The sequence below is a fragment of the Herpailurus yagouaroundi genome, unplaced genomic scaffold (genome assembly GCF_014898765.1).
Source record: "Herpailurus yagouaroundi ecotype Mexico unplaced genomic scaffold, PumYag 28, whole genome shotgun sequence".
In the NCBI taxonomy this organism is placed as follows: Eukaryota; Metazoa; Chordata; class Mammalia; order Carnivora; family Felidae; genus Herpailurus; species Herpailurus yagouaroundi.
This window is the reverse complement of record NW_024412376.1, coordinates 1,646,159-1,664,249: the sequence shown is the minus strand read 5'-3', so window position 1 is coordinate 1,664,249 and position 18,091 is coordinate 1,646,159. Positions and strand designations below refer to the sequence as shown.

The window sequence follows — 18,091 nt, the reverse complement described above, 5'->3', positions numbered from 1 at the left end:
TCTCTTTATCTCTCTCTCTCTCTATCTCTCTCTCAAAAATAAATAAATTTTGGGGTGCCTGGGTGGCTCAGTCGGTTAAGCATCCAATCCTTGATTTCAGCTAGGGTCATGATCTCACAGTTTGTGAGTTCGAGCCCCATGTCGGGCTCTGTACTGACAGTGAAGAGCCTGGCTTGGGATACTCTGTCTCCCTCTCTCTCTGCCCCTCCCCTGCTTGTTCTTTCTCTCAAAAATAAACATTAAAAATATTTTTTTAAATAAATAATCTTAGACAATAATAAAGTTTATGCCATTGACTTATTGTAAATTACTAAATATTCTTTGAGGGTTTTTTCCAGTACCTATCAGAGATTTTGTTTTGATTTAGTCTGGTTCTTAATAGTTGTAAGCTGATTGTCCAAAGTTCTTAAGGGATAAAAGCTAAACATTACAGCTTCTCCCCTCTCAGAGTTACCACATTAGCACCATCAACCTTACTACCGACAGTACAGCAATAACCAATGGTAGAGTAATTGCATTCTTTAATAATATAAAGCATTATCCTTTTTTAAAAAAGGTTTTTTTTAATGTTTATTTTTGAGAAACAGTGCATGAGTAGGGGAGGGGCAGAGAGAGAGAGGGAGACACAGAATCGGAAGCAGGCTCCAGGCTCTGAGCTGACAGCACAGAGCCTGATGTAGGACTTGAACCCACGAAATAAGAGATCCTGACCTGAGCTGAAGTCCGACACTTGACCAACTGAGCCACCCAGGTACCCCTAAAGCATTATTCTTGAAGCATCCCGTTTAGGTGATTAGAGCTCCTTTTCCTTTCCTTCCTTTTCCTGCTCCTTTTCCACGCTTAAAATTCACCCTTTTTCTCATCTCCACCCTAAACCTTACTGGAATATGACATCTTTAGTGTTGGATAAAGTGGCAGTGGCAGTGTGGAAATTGATTGTATTTACATTAAAATAATCAGCTAATTAATTTCAAAGTGAAGTTAGCACCAAGATAAAAAATAGCTATGTAGTCAAAATAGTGCCCATTTTAATGTCAGATAAGTATAAGTTTTCTTCACTCATTACCATGGAGATACCATATATATTTAACATTTTCTGAGTGTCTCTCCCAATATTGAAGTGAAGGACAAAGGTAGGTTGAATCAGAAAATAAGCAAAATATTTTTGGCCTTCAAAGATTTGGTTAAATGAAGCACAACACAGAAAAGTTCCCAAATAGAAGCATCACTCAGGTAAAACCTACCAGTTTGCCTTAAATACATTTATATAGTGTTCAGGTTATTGCTGCATCACAAACCACTCCAAACCTTAATGGCTTTAACAATATAACCTCTCTCTTGCATCTGGAGACGGGCTCAGCCCCTCATTGAGCTGCAGATAGATGATGGTTGAGGCTGGAGCCATCTGAAGGCTTTCTGTCACACATCTGGTATCCAGACTGATACAGATGGAATACCTGAGGGCTGATCAGGCAACTCCACACACAACCTCCTGACATGACTAGTTTGGACACTCACAAAATGGAGTCTCAGGGTAGATGAACTTACACACAGCTAGCTTCCTCAGAGTGAGTTCTAAGAGACCCAGGTGAAAGAAAGCTTCACAGCTTTTAGGACCTAGGCCCGGAAACTACATAGCATCATTTTTATTTGTCAAAATTGTCACAGACTAGAGTGGGTTCTGAGGGCTGACCAAAAATACACTCCACTTCTCAATGGAGGAATACCAAGTTACCACAGCTGCCATTGGAAGGAAGATTTCTATGAAGATCATACTTCTGAAGCCAGAATCTTTCCATATCTTTTAAGCCCTGTGCCAAGCACAATCATAGTGGTATACAATCAGGTACATAATTTCAGTATGAGCAAAACCTGAGGTAAATACTACATAAAACACCACTAAATTTGAAGCCACAAATATGCTCATAGTTCTTTTATCCAATTGTATATAAAATGAGCTAAGGGGTGCCTGGGTGGCTCAGTAGGTTGAGCGTCTGACTCTCGACTTCAGCTTAGACCATGATGTCACCGTTAATGGGTTCCAGCCCCATGTGGGGGGATGCACTGACAGTGTGGAGCATGGTTGGGATCCTCTCTCTCTCCCTCTCTCCGTCTCTCTCTGCCCCTTTCCCACTCCCCCCGACAAATAAACTTTAAAAATGAGCTAAATGTTTCTACACCTTACTGTAATAGTTAATTTCTATGACTATGTTTTAAGGAAATTGTTGAGAATATAAATATCTGTGTCTATATTCCTAGCCAAAGTTCACTGCCTTTAAAGAACATGTTTCCAGAGATCCCCACCCCTTGCATAACAGCTGGAAAGGATATAATGGAAGTACACTATTGAAGGTTCTTATGCTATACTTGTAGGAATATAATATCACTTGAGGGGTGCCTGGGTGGTCAGTCGGTTAAGTGTCCAACTTTGGCTCAGGTCATGTTCTCACAGTTTGTGAGTTTGAGCCCCATGTCAGGCTCTGTGCTGACAGCTCAGAGCCTGGAGCCTGCTTCGGATTCTCTGTCTTCCTCTCTCTCTCTCTCTCTCTTTCTCTCTCTCTCTCTCTCTCTCTCCCCCTCCCCTGCTCGCTCTCTCTCTCTCAAATAAATAACATTAAAAAAAAAGGAATATAATATCACTTGAAATTAGACCATGTTAAGAAATGTAGTATAAGTCTTAAAGCATGCACTAACAACACAATAAAGTTACAACAAATAAGTCCACAAAGGAGAGAAAATGGAATAAAAAATAATTATTCCAAAAGAAAACAGAAAAAGAAATGGGAACAAGCCACCCAGGCGCCCCGAGAAACCACTTTAAATATGAACACAGAATTACTTAAAAGTAGAAAAGTGGGAAAAAAGTACAAAAAAATATAAAGATATATTGGGGCACCTGGCTGGCTGTTGACAACTCTTGATCTCAGGGTCATGACTTCAAGCCCCATGTTGAGCATAGAGGTTACTTAAAAAATATTTTTTAAAAGATGTATCATGGGGCGCCTGGGTGGCGCAGTCGGTTAAGCGTCCGACTTCAGCCAGGTCACGATCTCGCGGTCCGCGAGTTCGAGCCCCGCGTCGGGCTCTGGCCTGATGGCTCGGAGCCTGGAGCCTGTTTCCGATTCTGTGTCTCCCTCTCTCTCTGCCCCTCCCCCGTTCATGCTCTGTCTCTCTCTGTCCCAAAAATAAATAAACGTTGAAAAAAAAAATTTAAAAGATGTATCATGTCAACACCAATTAATAGAAAAGTGGAGGGCACCAGGGTGGATCAGTCAGTTGAGTATCTGACTCAATTTTGGCTCAGGTCATGATCCCAGGGTCATGGGATCGAACCCCATGTCAGGCTCTATGCTGAGCGTGGAGCCTGCTTGAGATTCTGTCTGTCTTCCTCTCTCTCTCTCTCTCTCTCTCTCTCTCTCTCTCAAATAAGAAATAAGTAAAAAGGTAGAATGTCTACAATAATAACAAAGGGGCTATAGTTATCTCAAAGCTGGGCTGGGGAACAGTGTACATTCAAGTTTACTTACATAACTGTGGGTAGGTTTTGGGTCTTACTATTGGCCAGCAACATCAGTTTCTTGCCACATGTACCTTTCCATAGCACAGCTCACAACATGGCAGTTTGCTTCCCTCAGAGTGAGGGAGAGCTCTGAGAGACATAAAGGTGCCCACACCTAGTCATGAGGTGCAGCCCACATTCAAAGAGACGGGATTATACAAAGGCATGAACACCAGGTGGAGTTATTAAGGGCTGTCTTTGAGGCTATCTGCCACACCATCCAGTAAGAATCTGGTGTCATCCTTGCTTGTTCTGTACATAGCGTATCTTTTTACTGTGGCTGATTTTAAGATAATCTCTGTATCACATTTTAAGCAATTTGATTTTGATTTGCCAGTATATATTTTTCTTCACATTTTTAAAAATGTTTATTTATTATTGAGAGGGAGGGCATCAGCATGGGAGGGGAAGAGAGAGGAGGAGACACAATCTGAAGCAGGCTCCAGACTCTGAGCTGTTAGCACAGAGCCTGATACAGGGCTCAAACTCAGAAACCAAGAGATCATGAATGACCTGAGCCAAAGTTGGACGCTCAACTGACTGAGCCACCCAGGGGCCACTTTTTCTTCACATTTCTAATGCTTGCAGTTCATTGAGATTTGTGGATCCATAGATTTATATTTTTCATCCAATTTATAAAAATTGCAGCTATTGTTTCTTCAAATAACTTTTCTGTCTCTTCTCCTTTGGGAACTCTGGTTACATTATTAGTGAACTGAAGTCCCATAGCTCACTGATTAATCTCTTTTCAGTTTTTTTTCTCTGTTTCATTTTGGATAGTTTCAATTGCTGTCTTCAAATTTACTCCTTTTTTCTTCTGTAATGCCCAATCTGCCTTTAATGCCATTCAGTGTACTCATCACTTCTAGAAGTTCCATATATTTTTGGTGTTTTGGTTTTATGTATATCTTCCACATCTCTACTTAATATGTTTAATCTTTCCTCTAGCTTCTTGACAAATATGGAACACCGTTATAATTGTAGAAATGTCCATGTCTGTTGACTGTACTGTCTTTGTCTGTTCCTGGTCAATTTTGATTCATAGAATTTTTTCCTCTTGATTACCAGTCGAATCTTTCTGCTTCTTTGCATGCCTAATAATTTTTAATTGTATACCATAGATTATGAATTTTATTTTGTTGAGTACTGAATTTTTTCCTATAATAATCCTTAAACTGTTTTTATGGGATATGACTAAGTTAACTGGAAACAGTTTTATCCCTTTGCATCTTACCTAAACAGAGCAGTGCTTACTCTAGGATCATTTTGTCCCTCTTTTTCCTGTCTCCATAGTTTACCTTTTCCAGAATGTCATATAGTTGGAATCACACTATACTATACTAATACTATACTGTACTAATACTATACTGTACTGTACTATACTATACTATACTTACTATATGTAATCCTTTCAGATTGGCTTCTTTCACTTAGTATTTGTATTTAAGTTTTCTCCATGTCTTTTTGTGACTTGATAGTTTTTTTTAGTACTGAACAATATTCCATTGTCTGTATGTACCACCATTTATCCATTTGCCTACTGAAGGACATCTTGGTTGGTGGCCAATTTTGTCAATAAAGCTGCTATAAACATCTGTGTGTGTGGAATTTAAAATACAAAACAGATGAACATAAGGGAAGGGAAGCAAAAATAATATAAAAACAGAGAGGGAGGCAAACCATAAGAGACTCTTAAATACAGAGAACAAACTGAGGGTTGTTGGAGGGGCTTGGGTGGGGGGATGGGCTAAATGGGTTGATGGGCATTAAGGAGGGCACTTGTTGGGATGAGCACTGGGTGTTATATGTAAGTGATGAATCACTAAATTCTATTCCTGAAATTAACTAAAAAACAAAACATCTGTGTGTAGGTTTTGTGTAGACATAGGTTTTCACCTCCTTTGGGTAAGTACCTAGGAGCACAATTGCTGGACTGTATGACAAGAATATGTATAGTTTTGTATGAAACCACCAAACCATCTTCCAAAATGGCTGAGCATTATGCATCCCCACCAGCAGTGAATGAGAGTTCCTGTTTCTCCACATCCCTGTCAGCATCTGGTATTGTCAGTGTTCTGGATTTTGACCATTCTAATAGGTGTATGGTGGTGTCTTGTTTTAGGGCAAGACCTTTTTGATTACTCTACCCAATGCCCTGTGGATTATGTGATTTCTCACTTTAGATGGCAGTATTCCTGACCCTGTATGAGTTTTGGGAATTCTATCTAATCCTTTGTGCAATACTTTCTCCAGCCTTGGTTACTTTCCTTACACACATACACTGATCATTATTTAACTGAAACTCATATACTATTCAACTGAAACACATTATTCAACTGAAACTCAACCAAAAACTTCTGCAAATCTTTGGAGTTCCCTCTTGGTAGCTGTCTCTTTTCAGGCATTCTGCCCTTTAAAATATAGCCACTTTGGATTCCTCAGACTTCCAGCTCTGCCTCATTTCAGAAAGACGACTATGCTCTGTGTTTCCCCTCACTACATCATGATGATTTGGATTTTTTTTATGTTTATTTATATTTGAGAGAGAGACACATACACAGAGCACGAGCAGGGGAGGGACGGAGAGAGAGGGAGACACAGAATCCGAAGCAGGCTCCAGGCTCTGAGCTGTCAGCACAGCACAGAGCCTGATGAGGGGCTCGAACTCACAAACCGTGAGATCATGACCTGAGCCAAAGTCAGCACTTAACCAACTGAGCCACCCAGCAGCCCTGATTTGGAAATTTTTTATAGGCTGTTAAAACAATTATAGGATTCACCTTACTTGTTTCCCACTGCTCCAGGATCAGTTTCATTTTTCTGATGTCCAGTGATCTGAGAACTGTTGTCTCATTTTTAAAAAATGTTTTTATTATTTTGAGAGAGAGAGAGCACAAGCAGGGGAGGGGCAGAGAGAGGGAGACACAGATTCCGAAGCAGGCTCCAGGCTCCATGCTGTCAGCACAGAGCCTGATGTGGGGCTTGAACCCACGAGCTGTGAGATCATGACTTGAGCCTAACTGAGACGCTTAACCAACTGAGTCACCCAGGTGCCCCTGTTGTCTCATTTTTTGATCCAGTTTTTCAGTTGTTCCAGTCCCTGATACTCCATATTGGCAGTGACAGAAGTCTTTATTATTATAAATGTAGGCAGGATAATGGTAGTAGAATTATACTCCTTGTATTATAGTAAAATTATATGATGTTTTAGATTTCCTTCAAAAGAATCCAGTAGGTTGGGAGATCAAGTAAGGGATATTGATGAAATGAGTATCCATAAATTGATGATGATTACAGTATTTGACTGACAGGTGAATGATAGTTCATTGTATTATTTTCCCCATATTTGGGTGTATTTGACATTTTCCATTATAAAAAATAAATATAGAGTATTTATACAAATCTATAGTAATCAAGCTAGTGTGATACTTATATAGGGATATACGTAGATTAATGGAATAGAAGTGATAACCCAGAAATAACCTCTACTTTTATGGTCAATTGCCTTTTGAAAAGAGTACCAAGACCATACAGTGGGGAAAGCATTCTTTTCAACAAATCATGCTGGGACAAGTAGATAGCCATATGCAAAAGAATGAAGTTAGACCCCTATGTCTCACACCACATACAAAAATTAACTCAAATTAATGATAGACCTAACTGTAAACGCTACAATTTATAAAACTCTCAGGGAAAAAAAAATGTACATCTTGAGGTTGATCCCTCTCACCTTTGTCAAACTCTTTATTTGACTTCCAGGGCACTACATCTGTCTTCATTATTCTACTATTACCATCGCTACAGCTATTCTTTTTTTTTTTTTTTTTTTTTTGGTGACTTTTGCTGGATCTGCCTTTTCTCTCCAACTTCTAATGTTTGAAATGCCACCAGAGTTCAACCCTTCCTCCTCTACTCTTTTCTATCTACACTCACTACATTAATAATCTCATTCAGTCTTTCATTGTTATATAACAGCTTTGGGCTAAAGACTCTCATATTGGAGTCTCCAGTACAGACCTGACTGAACTCCAGACTCATATATTCAAATGTTTACTCAATTTATATTATTGAATATGTAAAAGGTAGCTCAATCCTAACATGTCCAAAATAACTCCTAAATGCCCTCCCAATTACACACACACACACACGCACACACACACACACACACACACACACGCACGCACGCACACACACTTTCTCCTATTGCAACAGAATTCCCTATATGTGCACATGTCAACATCACTGCTCAAGCCTAAAGTCTTGGAGTCATCCTTGACCCTCCCTTTCTCTCACCCAAACCCAATATCCAATAGCTTAGCAATTCCTGACAAGTCAATCTTCAAAATTTAGCCAGAATTTGGCCTCTTCTCACCACTCTCACTATTCCTACCCTAGTCTAAGTCACTATCTCTCCTGGATTACTGCAGTAGGCTGTCTGGTTCTCCTCATTTTTACTTTGCCCTTCCATGCTACTGTATTTTGAATGGATGAAAGACAATCCAATCTCAACACAGAAGACACTGACCTGTAAACGCATAAATCACATCACTCCACTACTCAAAATCCTTCAATGACTCCCCATCTAACTCGAGAGTAAAAGCCAAAATGCTGTAAGGCCCTATGTTATCTGCTCTGCCTTAACTCTCTGACCTCATCACCTCGTACCCTACCCTTCAACCACTCCATTGCACCTACACTCCCACACTAGCCTCCGAGATCATGAACACTTTCCTCAGTGTTTTTGGACTTCTGCCAGAAATGATCTTCTGGAAAGATATTTACATTGATGCACTCAAATCTGTATTCAAATGTCACCTACAAAATGAAGGCCTCCCTATCGACATCAGTAGTAACCCACCTCTACACTTTCTCTCTTTCCTGCCTATTCTCCTTAGCATTTGTTACTGTCAGCATTCACTAAATACAACATGTTTATCTTCTTTATCTCCCTCACTATAGTGAAAGTACCATAAGCACAGAAGTTTTTTGTTGTTGATTTCTTTTCATTGCTGTTGAGAACAGTAACTGGTCCACACTGGTCACAAAATGAATCCTTATTAAATCATGGATCATGTTTATTAATATGAAGATAGTCATTGAATGAAATGTAACAGTGAAAAATTATAAATGTTAAATATTGAATGATGTATGAATGATTAAGTACTATATAAAGTACAGTATATAAAAGGAATATCATGCAGTCATTAAAAACTATCTGTTTCTAAGAGGAAGCCAGCCTACATATTATATTTGGCAATATATTTTAACAGTTGCTTCAGAGTGTTCAGACAGAAGCAAGCTGCCTTGATAAAACTGAAATTGTCTTTCTTTTTCACAAAATTTCACACGGCCTTTATAGAAAGATGAGCTACAGCTTTCGTTAGTCTTGATGGTGGAGTTAAGCAGCCAAAAGACAAACATAGGCTCCTCGTTCTGGCAACCAGAATTAACCAGTAATCATCTACTTTACCCCTCTTATTCCCCCTCCCTTTTTCCTCCCCCCTTTCTACCAGGTACTAGCTCATGGAGTGCAATCAATGTCCTGAAGCAGTGTAGGTATCATCCTTTCTGACTGTAGCCAAAGAGAAAATGGTGAAGCCTAGAGAGCACTGGGGGGGAACTGGAAGCCCAGGCATTTAACACAATCTCTAGGCACCTAATAACTACCAAACTTCTGGGGAAGACTCTGGAAGAGTGCAATCAAATTAGTAGTATCATGTAGTAATAACAGCTATACCAATGAAAAACTCTTATCCCTAATTCCTGAAAATAAAAAATGAATTGATGATGAACTATACTTCATAGGTAGATTTTGTGATATTTAAAATATACAACAATAAAGCTGTTAAAAATTGATGAATAATTTGCACTACAACTTCTATCTTATTTTATTTATACACACATTGTGATTTATTTATATTTTAAAAAGTAATATATTTTAACATTTTTTTACTGATTGGTTTATTTGTATTTACCATGACATAGTGGTTGCTTTTCAACTCTACCTAGGCCTGTCTCCCCAGTAGTTGTGACACCTTGATATCCTTAGGAGACTTAATGACTTAATGCACCATGGACTGAAAGAGTAGAGATTCTCAACCTGGGCTGCATGTTAGAATTATAAGGGGAGCTTTTAAAATATACTGTTGCTGTGGCGCCTGGGTGGCTCAGTCAGTTTAGCATCCAACTCTTGATTTTGGCTCAGGTCATGATCTCACTGTTATGAGAATGAGTACTGAATCGGGCTTTGCACTAAGTATGGAGCTGCTTGAGATTCTGTCTCTCTGATTCTATTGCTCAACTTCACCCCCTCTCAAAACAAACAAAAAGAAAAAAAAAAAAAAAAAAAAAAAACCAACCCACAATAAAACATGATGCCAGGGCCTCACTCTAAACCAATGAAATTAGAACCTCTGGGGGTTGGGGGAAAGTTCCTCAAAAAATTAAACATAGCAGGGCATCTGGGTGGCTCAGTCGGTGAAGCAACCACCTCAATTTTGGCTCAGATCATGATCTCACAGTTCATGAATTTGAGCCCCACGTCGGGCTCTGTGCCGACAGTATGGAGCCTGCTTGGGATTCTCTCCCACTCTCTCTGCTCCTCCCCCTCTCACTCTATATCTGTCTCAAAAATAAAGAAACATTAAAAAAAATAAATATAGAATTACCATATGATCAAGCAATCCCACTTCTGGGTATGTCCAAAAGAAGTGAAAGCCAGGGACTCTAAGAGATATTTCATTATTTACAACAGCCAAAAGGTCAAAACAACCCAAGTTGTTATCCATTAACAGATGGATAACAAAATGTGGTATATACATACAATGGAATATTATTCAGCCTTAAAAATGGATATTCTGCAACATGCGACAACATGGATGAACCTGGGGGCCATTATGTGAAGCAAAATAAGCCAATTACAAAAGGACAAATACTATTATGATTCTTCTATGAGGATTACTCTTTGATTAGAGTAATCAAATTCATAGAGACATGAAGTAAAAGCTGATTATTAGGGGTTAAAGGGAAAAGGTGTTCAATGACAAATATTCAACCAAGTAAATTTTAAAAATAGAATTGGCTTTATTAATTGAGTCATGAATTGGGCAGCATCCCACATACCAAATAGAGTGGTGCTCCATCAAGTTGCAGAAAAGGAAAGATTTTTAAAGGTAGAGAAGGAGGATAAAAAAGGAATTTAGCAAAGAATCCATTGTGTAAGGCATGGTCACCCTCCTGATGGTAACAGAAGGGGTCTATCAGTGAATTTCCTCGTACTGACCAGTAAATTCCATGTTGGCTAGTTAAAGGTTACATTCCTGGGGGTAGGGATGGGCAGAGAGGTTGAAACTGCAGTCAGGTTAGGTATTAAGTCTTGGCTTGCTGATGTGGGGCTCTTAATATAGTGGTTCCATTTGAGGTCTGTGGCTTTCTTTTTAACAGGGAATGGGGAGTTATTTAATGGGTATAAGAGTTTCAGTTTGGGAAGATGAAAAATTCTAGAGATGGATGGTGGTGATGGTTGTACAACAATGTGAATGTACTTAATGCCATTGAACAAGTACACTTAAAAATGATTACAAAGAGGAGTGCCTGGGTGGCTCAGTCAGTTAAGTGCCTGACTTCAGCTCAGGTCATGATCACATGGTTCATGAGTTCAAGCCCCACATTGGGCTGGCAGCTCAGAGCCTGGACACTGTTTTGAATTCTGTCTCCCTTTCTCTCTGCCTCTCTCCCACTTGTGCATATGCTCTCTTTCTCTCTCAAAAATAAACATTAAGAAAATGATTACAAAGATAAATTTTATGTTATGACTATTTTACCATGTACACTCACACACACTTCAAATTCTTACCATGGCCCCTGGCTTCTTCTTTAATCTTATCACTTACCAATTCCTTCCCCTCATTAACAGGACTTCAGTGATATTAGCATCCTTGCTGAACCAAGAACACACTAAGCATGTACTCCCTATCTGCTCTACATGGCATGCATTTTCCTGTTTCAGGCCTTTGCTCAAATGGGCTCCAGAAAAAATCTAGAGGGTGAAAAATAATTTTCCCTCTACTGTTCTGAGTCCTGGCTGTGAACCCTGCAATAAAAGATTAACAAGAGAAAAACAGATTTATTAACATGTATGCCTCATGTATACATGGAGGATATTTAGAAAAAATTAGTAATTCACTGAGGTTGCTTAGAATTCAGGCTTAAATATCATCTTAATAGGGAAAGGGAAGTGGGAATGTAGGCCTCTCAGGGAAGAATGATTTTTAGGAAAGATGAATGAGCCCTTAGAAGAGTAGATGGGATATGATATTTTGACAAAATTTGTCTGGATGTGGTCTCCACTTCTACTCTGGAAACCCCAGTGTTGGGGTTTATGACAACAGAGATTTTTTTTTAGATTTGTCTTTAGGCAAATAAAGGGAGCTCAGAGAAAGCTTCTGACCGCATTTGCTGTTTTTCAAGTGCCTACAGCTCAGAAATAATTAGTATACCAAAGCAGCAGATTTTGAAGTGGCATGTCCTGAATACCTACATATTTTAGGGTGGTATATTGTTACCGTTCATTACAATGTAAACTTCATGACTACAGAGACTTTATTTACTGCTGTGAAAAAGCCACATAAATCAGTTGTTCAATGAATGTTTACCTTTTCTGTATCATATACACAGTACCTGTATAATTAAGATTTTAATTTCGAAAGACAGAAAACCCTGTATGACTTAAATTCTTCCATATCAACACTTAACATTCAAAAGAAAAAAAATGTGCACAAGAAACATGAAGCTTAATAGGGAGCACTGGAGGCCAGTTACCTAGATATGGGTGAGAGGTGTTGGGTTTTCAGCTTCCCTTATCCACTGCTTCTAAGATACTCTGTCCAAAACAAGAGAGAACCACCTCCCATACGAAGGGGAGCTAACAAAACCAACACCTTCCTAAGTATCAACTACAAGCATTCAGAAAGGCCTACAGACAGGATGACGTGTGTTTCTGGTGTCCCTAGAAACAGTGCAGTTTCCTCACTTGTGGCCAAGTGCCCATCTCAGACCTCCAGGGCTGGAGCGCAACCCGGGTCTCTCTGGTCCGCATCTCTATGGTTGGGAAGCGAGAAAGCCGGAAGTGGGCCGCCGGTGGGGGAAGGGAGCGAGGGGCGGGGCCGCGAGGGGCGGGGCCGCTGCCACCACCTCCGCTGCGGACCGAAACGAGATGGCGGCCACTGAGGCGGTCGGGGAGGCTGCGCGGGGCAGCGCGTCCGGTCAGCCGGAGCCGCCGCCGCCCCAGCCGCACCCTCCGCCACCCCAGCAGCAGCAGCCCCAGGAAGAAGCTATGGCGGCTGAGTCCGGAGAAGCGGTGGCGTCCCCTATGGACGACGGGTTCCTGAGCCTGGACTCGCCCACCTATGTCCTGTACAGGTAACGCCCACAGCAGGGCCGCCGCGGCGGAGGCCCTTCCCTTGAAGGCGTGTGCTCAACCCGGCCGGTGGTTCCGGGTAGGCTCCTCTGGCCTCAGCGTGTCCGGCCGAAGTTTCCGCCGCTTCCCTGGCCGGCCGGCCGGCCGGGGTAGGGGGGCGCGCTTGCGGCCCTCGCGCTCTTTTCGGGGTTGCTTTTTCCCGGAGTCAACGTTGTCACCTAGAGACAGAGGGGAGACCAGAGAGCAAACAGCGTAGAAACTGCAACACACTGGACAACACTCTTTCTTAGGCTGTTTGGGTGTGATTCAGGAATTCAAGAAATATCCCGCTCTCTTGCATGCTCCCACAACGCTAGCCTGATAATCTGAGTACCGAAGGGTTTGAGTGCTGTTTAATAGCCGGGCAGGAAATAATTATTTAAATATAAATAAGGTCCGAATTTGCTCACTTTAAAAACAAGGTGTAAGGGCTTCCCAGAAGTTTGCGCTGTTAAAGTGGAGACAGCTAGTGTAAGGTCTTTAAGGTCTGGGACATTTTCATTCAACATTTTCTTTAATATTTTAGCGCCTACCATGAGGCACCGAGTTTAGGCTATAAGACTGAAAAGGTATTTGTTCTTAAGCTGTGTAATACATCCCTACATCACCTCCTACATAATACAAGAGGTGTGCAGTAGCCAGTATAGGGTACTTTGTAACTTTCTTGCTTTTTCTCCCCAGTCTCATCCCTGTCAGTTCTTTGCTTTCTGGTAATGCCAGTTCCCTAGCTGCAATGAACTTGCAAAGACAATGGAGAAATCCTTGTGACTTATTTTTCTTTTGTCTTGTTTTTTTTCTTATGCAGTTCTAGGTAAACCCATTAGATAGCTTATTTGCCTTGGTTTTATGAATGAGTGAAAGTCACTATCCAGATTTTGTTATTGGAGTTTTACTCATTTAATTTGGCTGTGGTAGCCCCATAATCCTCACACCTCCTCTCTGAATTGTAAAATATTCAGCTGCTTCACTTGGCTGTGTCTGGTTTTTCAGTGACTAAATGATAGCCTTACCTTTCTCGTGCCACTCCCCCAGTCTCTAGGTCTCACTTCACAACTTCAAGATTGAGTAGATGCCACAGAATCTTTGCTGCCAGTAGCTGATCAGTATAGAGAAGTAAAAGATGAGTGGAAGGAAAAGAATATAAGTAAAAGAGTGGTTAAGACAAGTTTGGGCAGTTTGTACAGAAATATCTATAGGCACCCTTTGGTGCCGCTAAAATGTTCTTTTAGCATTTATAATGAGAAGTAGGTTTCAGTGAATGCTTACTGTATGTATTACTTACTATATATATATTAGTATATATACAGAATATATTTACTAGCCATGTGCTTACTGTTAAACACATTTAAGTGCTTAACATGTTATCTCATTTAGTCCTCCAAACAGTCTTCTAAGGCTGGGTAGTGATAGCATCTCCATTTTATCAGTGAAGAAACTGAGGCCCAGAGAGATTAAGTAAGTTTCTCAAGGTCACACAGCTGGTAAGTGGTAGAGCCTACATTCTAAATCAGACAGTTGTCAGGTTCCAGAGCCTGCTCTGTAAAGACCCAACTGGACCCCCTCGCAGTATACAGTAAACTAATAGTGTTTACTTTGATTTTAAAATGTGAGTTCCTAGCAAATTGTTATTCAATGTTTATAAATGCTGACTAACTGCAAAAAGTCTCATTAAACCAATGAACTGAATTGATTTCTAGGGTAAAACTACTGTGTACCTACTGCAAAAAAACATGTTTTTCCACTTCTATAAAAACTTTAAATTTGGGAACTATTGTTTGATTAATTTCAGTGACAGATTTTCATTTTTCTTTATGTTACTTTAAAAGTTTAATATGTAAAGCAAAATGGCAAAACTTGGTAATGAAGAATCCAACCACAATTACATTAATGTATTCATAATTGACTAATATGGATGCAAGTGTAATTGTTGCTGTTGTTAAAAACACCAGAGTTGTTCTTTCTTCTTATGTGTTTGAATACAATCACTGAAAAAATATATTTATTTCAGGGACAGAGCAGAATGGGCTGATATAGATCCAGTGCCGCAGAATGATGGCCCCAATCCAGTGGTCCAGATCATTTATAGTGAAAAATGTAAGTTTATTTTCATCAGGAAAAAGTCTATAAGTCAAACTTAGTAGCAGAGTTGAAATTGACAACTATATGGCTAGGTAGATGACAGGTTTTTGTCTAATAAAGATTTAAATGACTTAAGCTAATACTGTTTTTTATAATTCATTTTCATGGTTAAAACTTTCATTTTGTCCAAAGAATGGACATATCCTAAGTATAAATAATGAATAATACATTATAATATGTAATAGCTACAATATGGTTATGCTTTTCATTTACTGTGTAATCTGCACACAGGATACAGCATAAATGAGTTATTGTTTTATGTAGAATAAACTTAGGTTGCTGAAACGCGCATTTTGAAATATATTTCAGCAGTGAAGTGCTAGGCTCAGTTGGAATACATTTACTGACATTAAAATGAGTGGATTATTTTCTTTGACAAAGTATCATTCTTTCATAATGAATGTGAATGAAAATGCTTTGTAAATTGAAGGTCATGCAAATGTTAATTGTTAGTTGTTCTTCTAAGAAAGGATAGATGAATAAAATGGAATGCTAGTTTTGTATTTTTGTGTGCGTGTATAATTCTGATTTAAATTAGTTCTGCCCCCCACCCCAAACCTCATACCTTTTCTGTGTGTGTATATATGTACATGTTTCAGTTAAAGCTCTGTTATCCAAGATCATTCCTTTTTTAGGAAAAGCATTTATTGTACTTTTCTGACTATGAAGTAATGCCAAGAAATGTTTGAAAAGCAAGAATAATGGTCTGAAGGTTTGACCTATCAAATATGAAAATGTAGTACTAAAAATAACGTGTGGAACTAGTGCAGAAATAAATAGATTTGGTAAGAAATCTAAAAATAGATGAGCATAGATGGGAACTTAATATTTGATAAAAAGAACATCTTATAACTGTATGAAAAGATGGATTAATCAGATTGGTTTTGCAGCAGTTGTGTATGCATTTGGATATAAGCAAAATTATATCCTTGTTTCATGTCTTAATTGGAAATAAATTACAGATGAATTAAACTTCTAAAACAAGACTAAACATACTAGGAGCAAACAAAAGAATAATCTTTTGTTCTTTTGGTGAAGAAGGTATTATTAGGCAAGATGTAAAACTTAGAATTGAGGAAAAGATCAGAAGATGTAACTGCATAAATGCAAAACTTTCACATGATGAAGAGAGATGATACAAAGATAGAATTCGTGAGAAGAGATCTGTGAAGAAATGTTAACCTCACTAGTAATCAGAGAAGTGAAAACCACAACTTTTTCAGATTCATGAGGTCACTAACAAAGATGTTGGAAAAATAAACTGATACAATCATACATTTCTCATTATGTTAAAAATTATTTAATAAAACCATTTTTTGCAGGCTGAAAAAATTAACGTTTAAAATTCTTACATATATCATGATTAGAAACTACAAAGGAAAAGATAGAGAAATATGAGTTGTCAATCAAATATTGATAGGTATATATATCAAAATTTAAAATCTGTACAAGTGAAGACACCCTGAATAAGTTAAAAGGGAAACAGCAGTATGGGAAAAGATACACCATATGAAACAGAATTGATATTCAGAACTTTGTAAGGAATTCTTACAAAAGGTTAAGGAAATAGGCAACTTAATAAAAAAATAGACAAAGGGTATATGAACTGGTAGTTTACAGAAGAGAAAATTTCGTTGGCTTTGAATTTTTTTTTTAATGTTTTTACTTAATTTTGAGACAGAGAGAGACAGAGCATGAGTAGGGGAGAGGCAGACACAGAATCCGAAGCAGGCTCCAGGCTCTGAGCTGTCAGCACAGAGCCCAGTGCAGGGCTTGAACTCACAGACTGTGAGATCATTACCTGAGCTGACGTCAGACACTTAACCAACTGAGCCACCCAGGCGCCCCAAATTCCATTGGCTTTTAAAGAGGAGGAAAAGTCCATTATCATTAGGAATGGAAGATACACAAAATAAAATGGGCATGTTATTTCCCGAACACACATTAAAAAGCAAAAAATTAAAACTATCTTATGATATCAGGTATTAGGACATATGAATGGATGCATATATTTCAGATGATAATTTTCATGTTTAGCCATTTTGGGGTTTGGTTTGTCTAGTAAAACTGGAAAATGCTTATATCATAACCTTGAAATATTGCTTCTAATGATACATTCTGGTACACTCTGACATAGGACATCAGAAGATGTACTAGGAGGTTAAGAACACAAACATTCGAGACAGAACAACTGGTTTAAAATTCTTTTTTTTTTTTTTTTTTTTTTTTTTTTTTTTAGAGAGAGGGTACAAGTGAGCCAGGGCAGAGAGAGTGAGGGGGGGAGAGAGAGAGAGTTGCACTTGCACTAGGGGCAGAGGTGGGGGTAGGAAAAGAGAGAGGGAAGGAGCTCACGGCGGGGGGGTGGGGGGGTTGCTTATGTTCACCAGAGGCATAGCAGAAGCTCATCGGAAGCAGGGCTCGTGCTCACCTGAAGTGGGACTCAAACTCGCTAACTGTGAGATTGTGACCTGAGCTGAAGTCAGATGCTTAACTGACTGAGCTACCCAGATGCCCAAACTGGTTTAAATTCTAACTTCACCATTTTATTGGCTCTATAACTTTGGACAAATTATTTAACCTCTCTTTACCATTATTTCCTCCTAGGTAAAATGAGGATAATAATAACTGCAGTTGACTCTTGAATACATGAGAGTTAGGGGTGCTGACCCCCCCCAACTCAGTTGAAAATCCACATATAACTTTGGACTCCTCAGAAGCCTAGCCTACTGTTGCTGGCAGTCTTTCTTTAATAACATAAATAGTCGACTAACACATATTTTGTACGTTAAATGTATTATATACTGTATTCTTACAATAGAGTATGCTAGAGAAAAAATGTTATTAAGAAAATCATAAAGAGGGATGCCTAGCTGGCTCAGTCTGTAGAGCATGTGACTCTTGATCTAGGGGTCACGAGTTCAAGCTTTACGTAGGGG

General features: G+C 39.2%; 1 protein-coding gene across 1 annotated transcript in view; it reads left to right on the top strand.

The window, feature by feature from the left end:
* The first annotated feature begins 12,744 nt into the window (after positions 1-12,744).
* FNTA (farnesyltransferase, CAAX box, subunit alpha) overlaps positions 12,745-18,091 on the top strand; it is a 30,399-nt gene continuing 25,052 nt past the window's right edge. The window contains exons 1-2 of the mRNA XM_040444864.1: positions 12,745-12,979; positions 15,025-15,110. Coding sequence (XP_040300798.1) covers positions 12,774-12,979; positions 15,025-15,110 — 292 coding nt within the window. The 5' untranslated portion in view covers positions 12,745-12,773. The remainder of the gene's footprint in view (positions 12,980-15,024; positions 15,111-18,091) is intronic.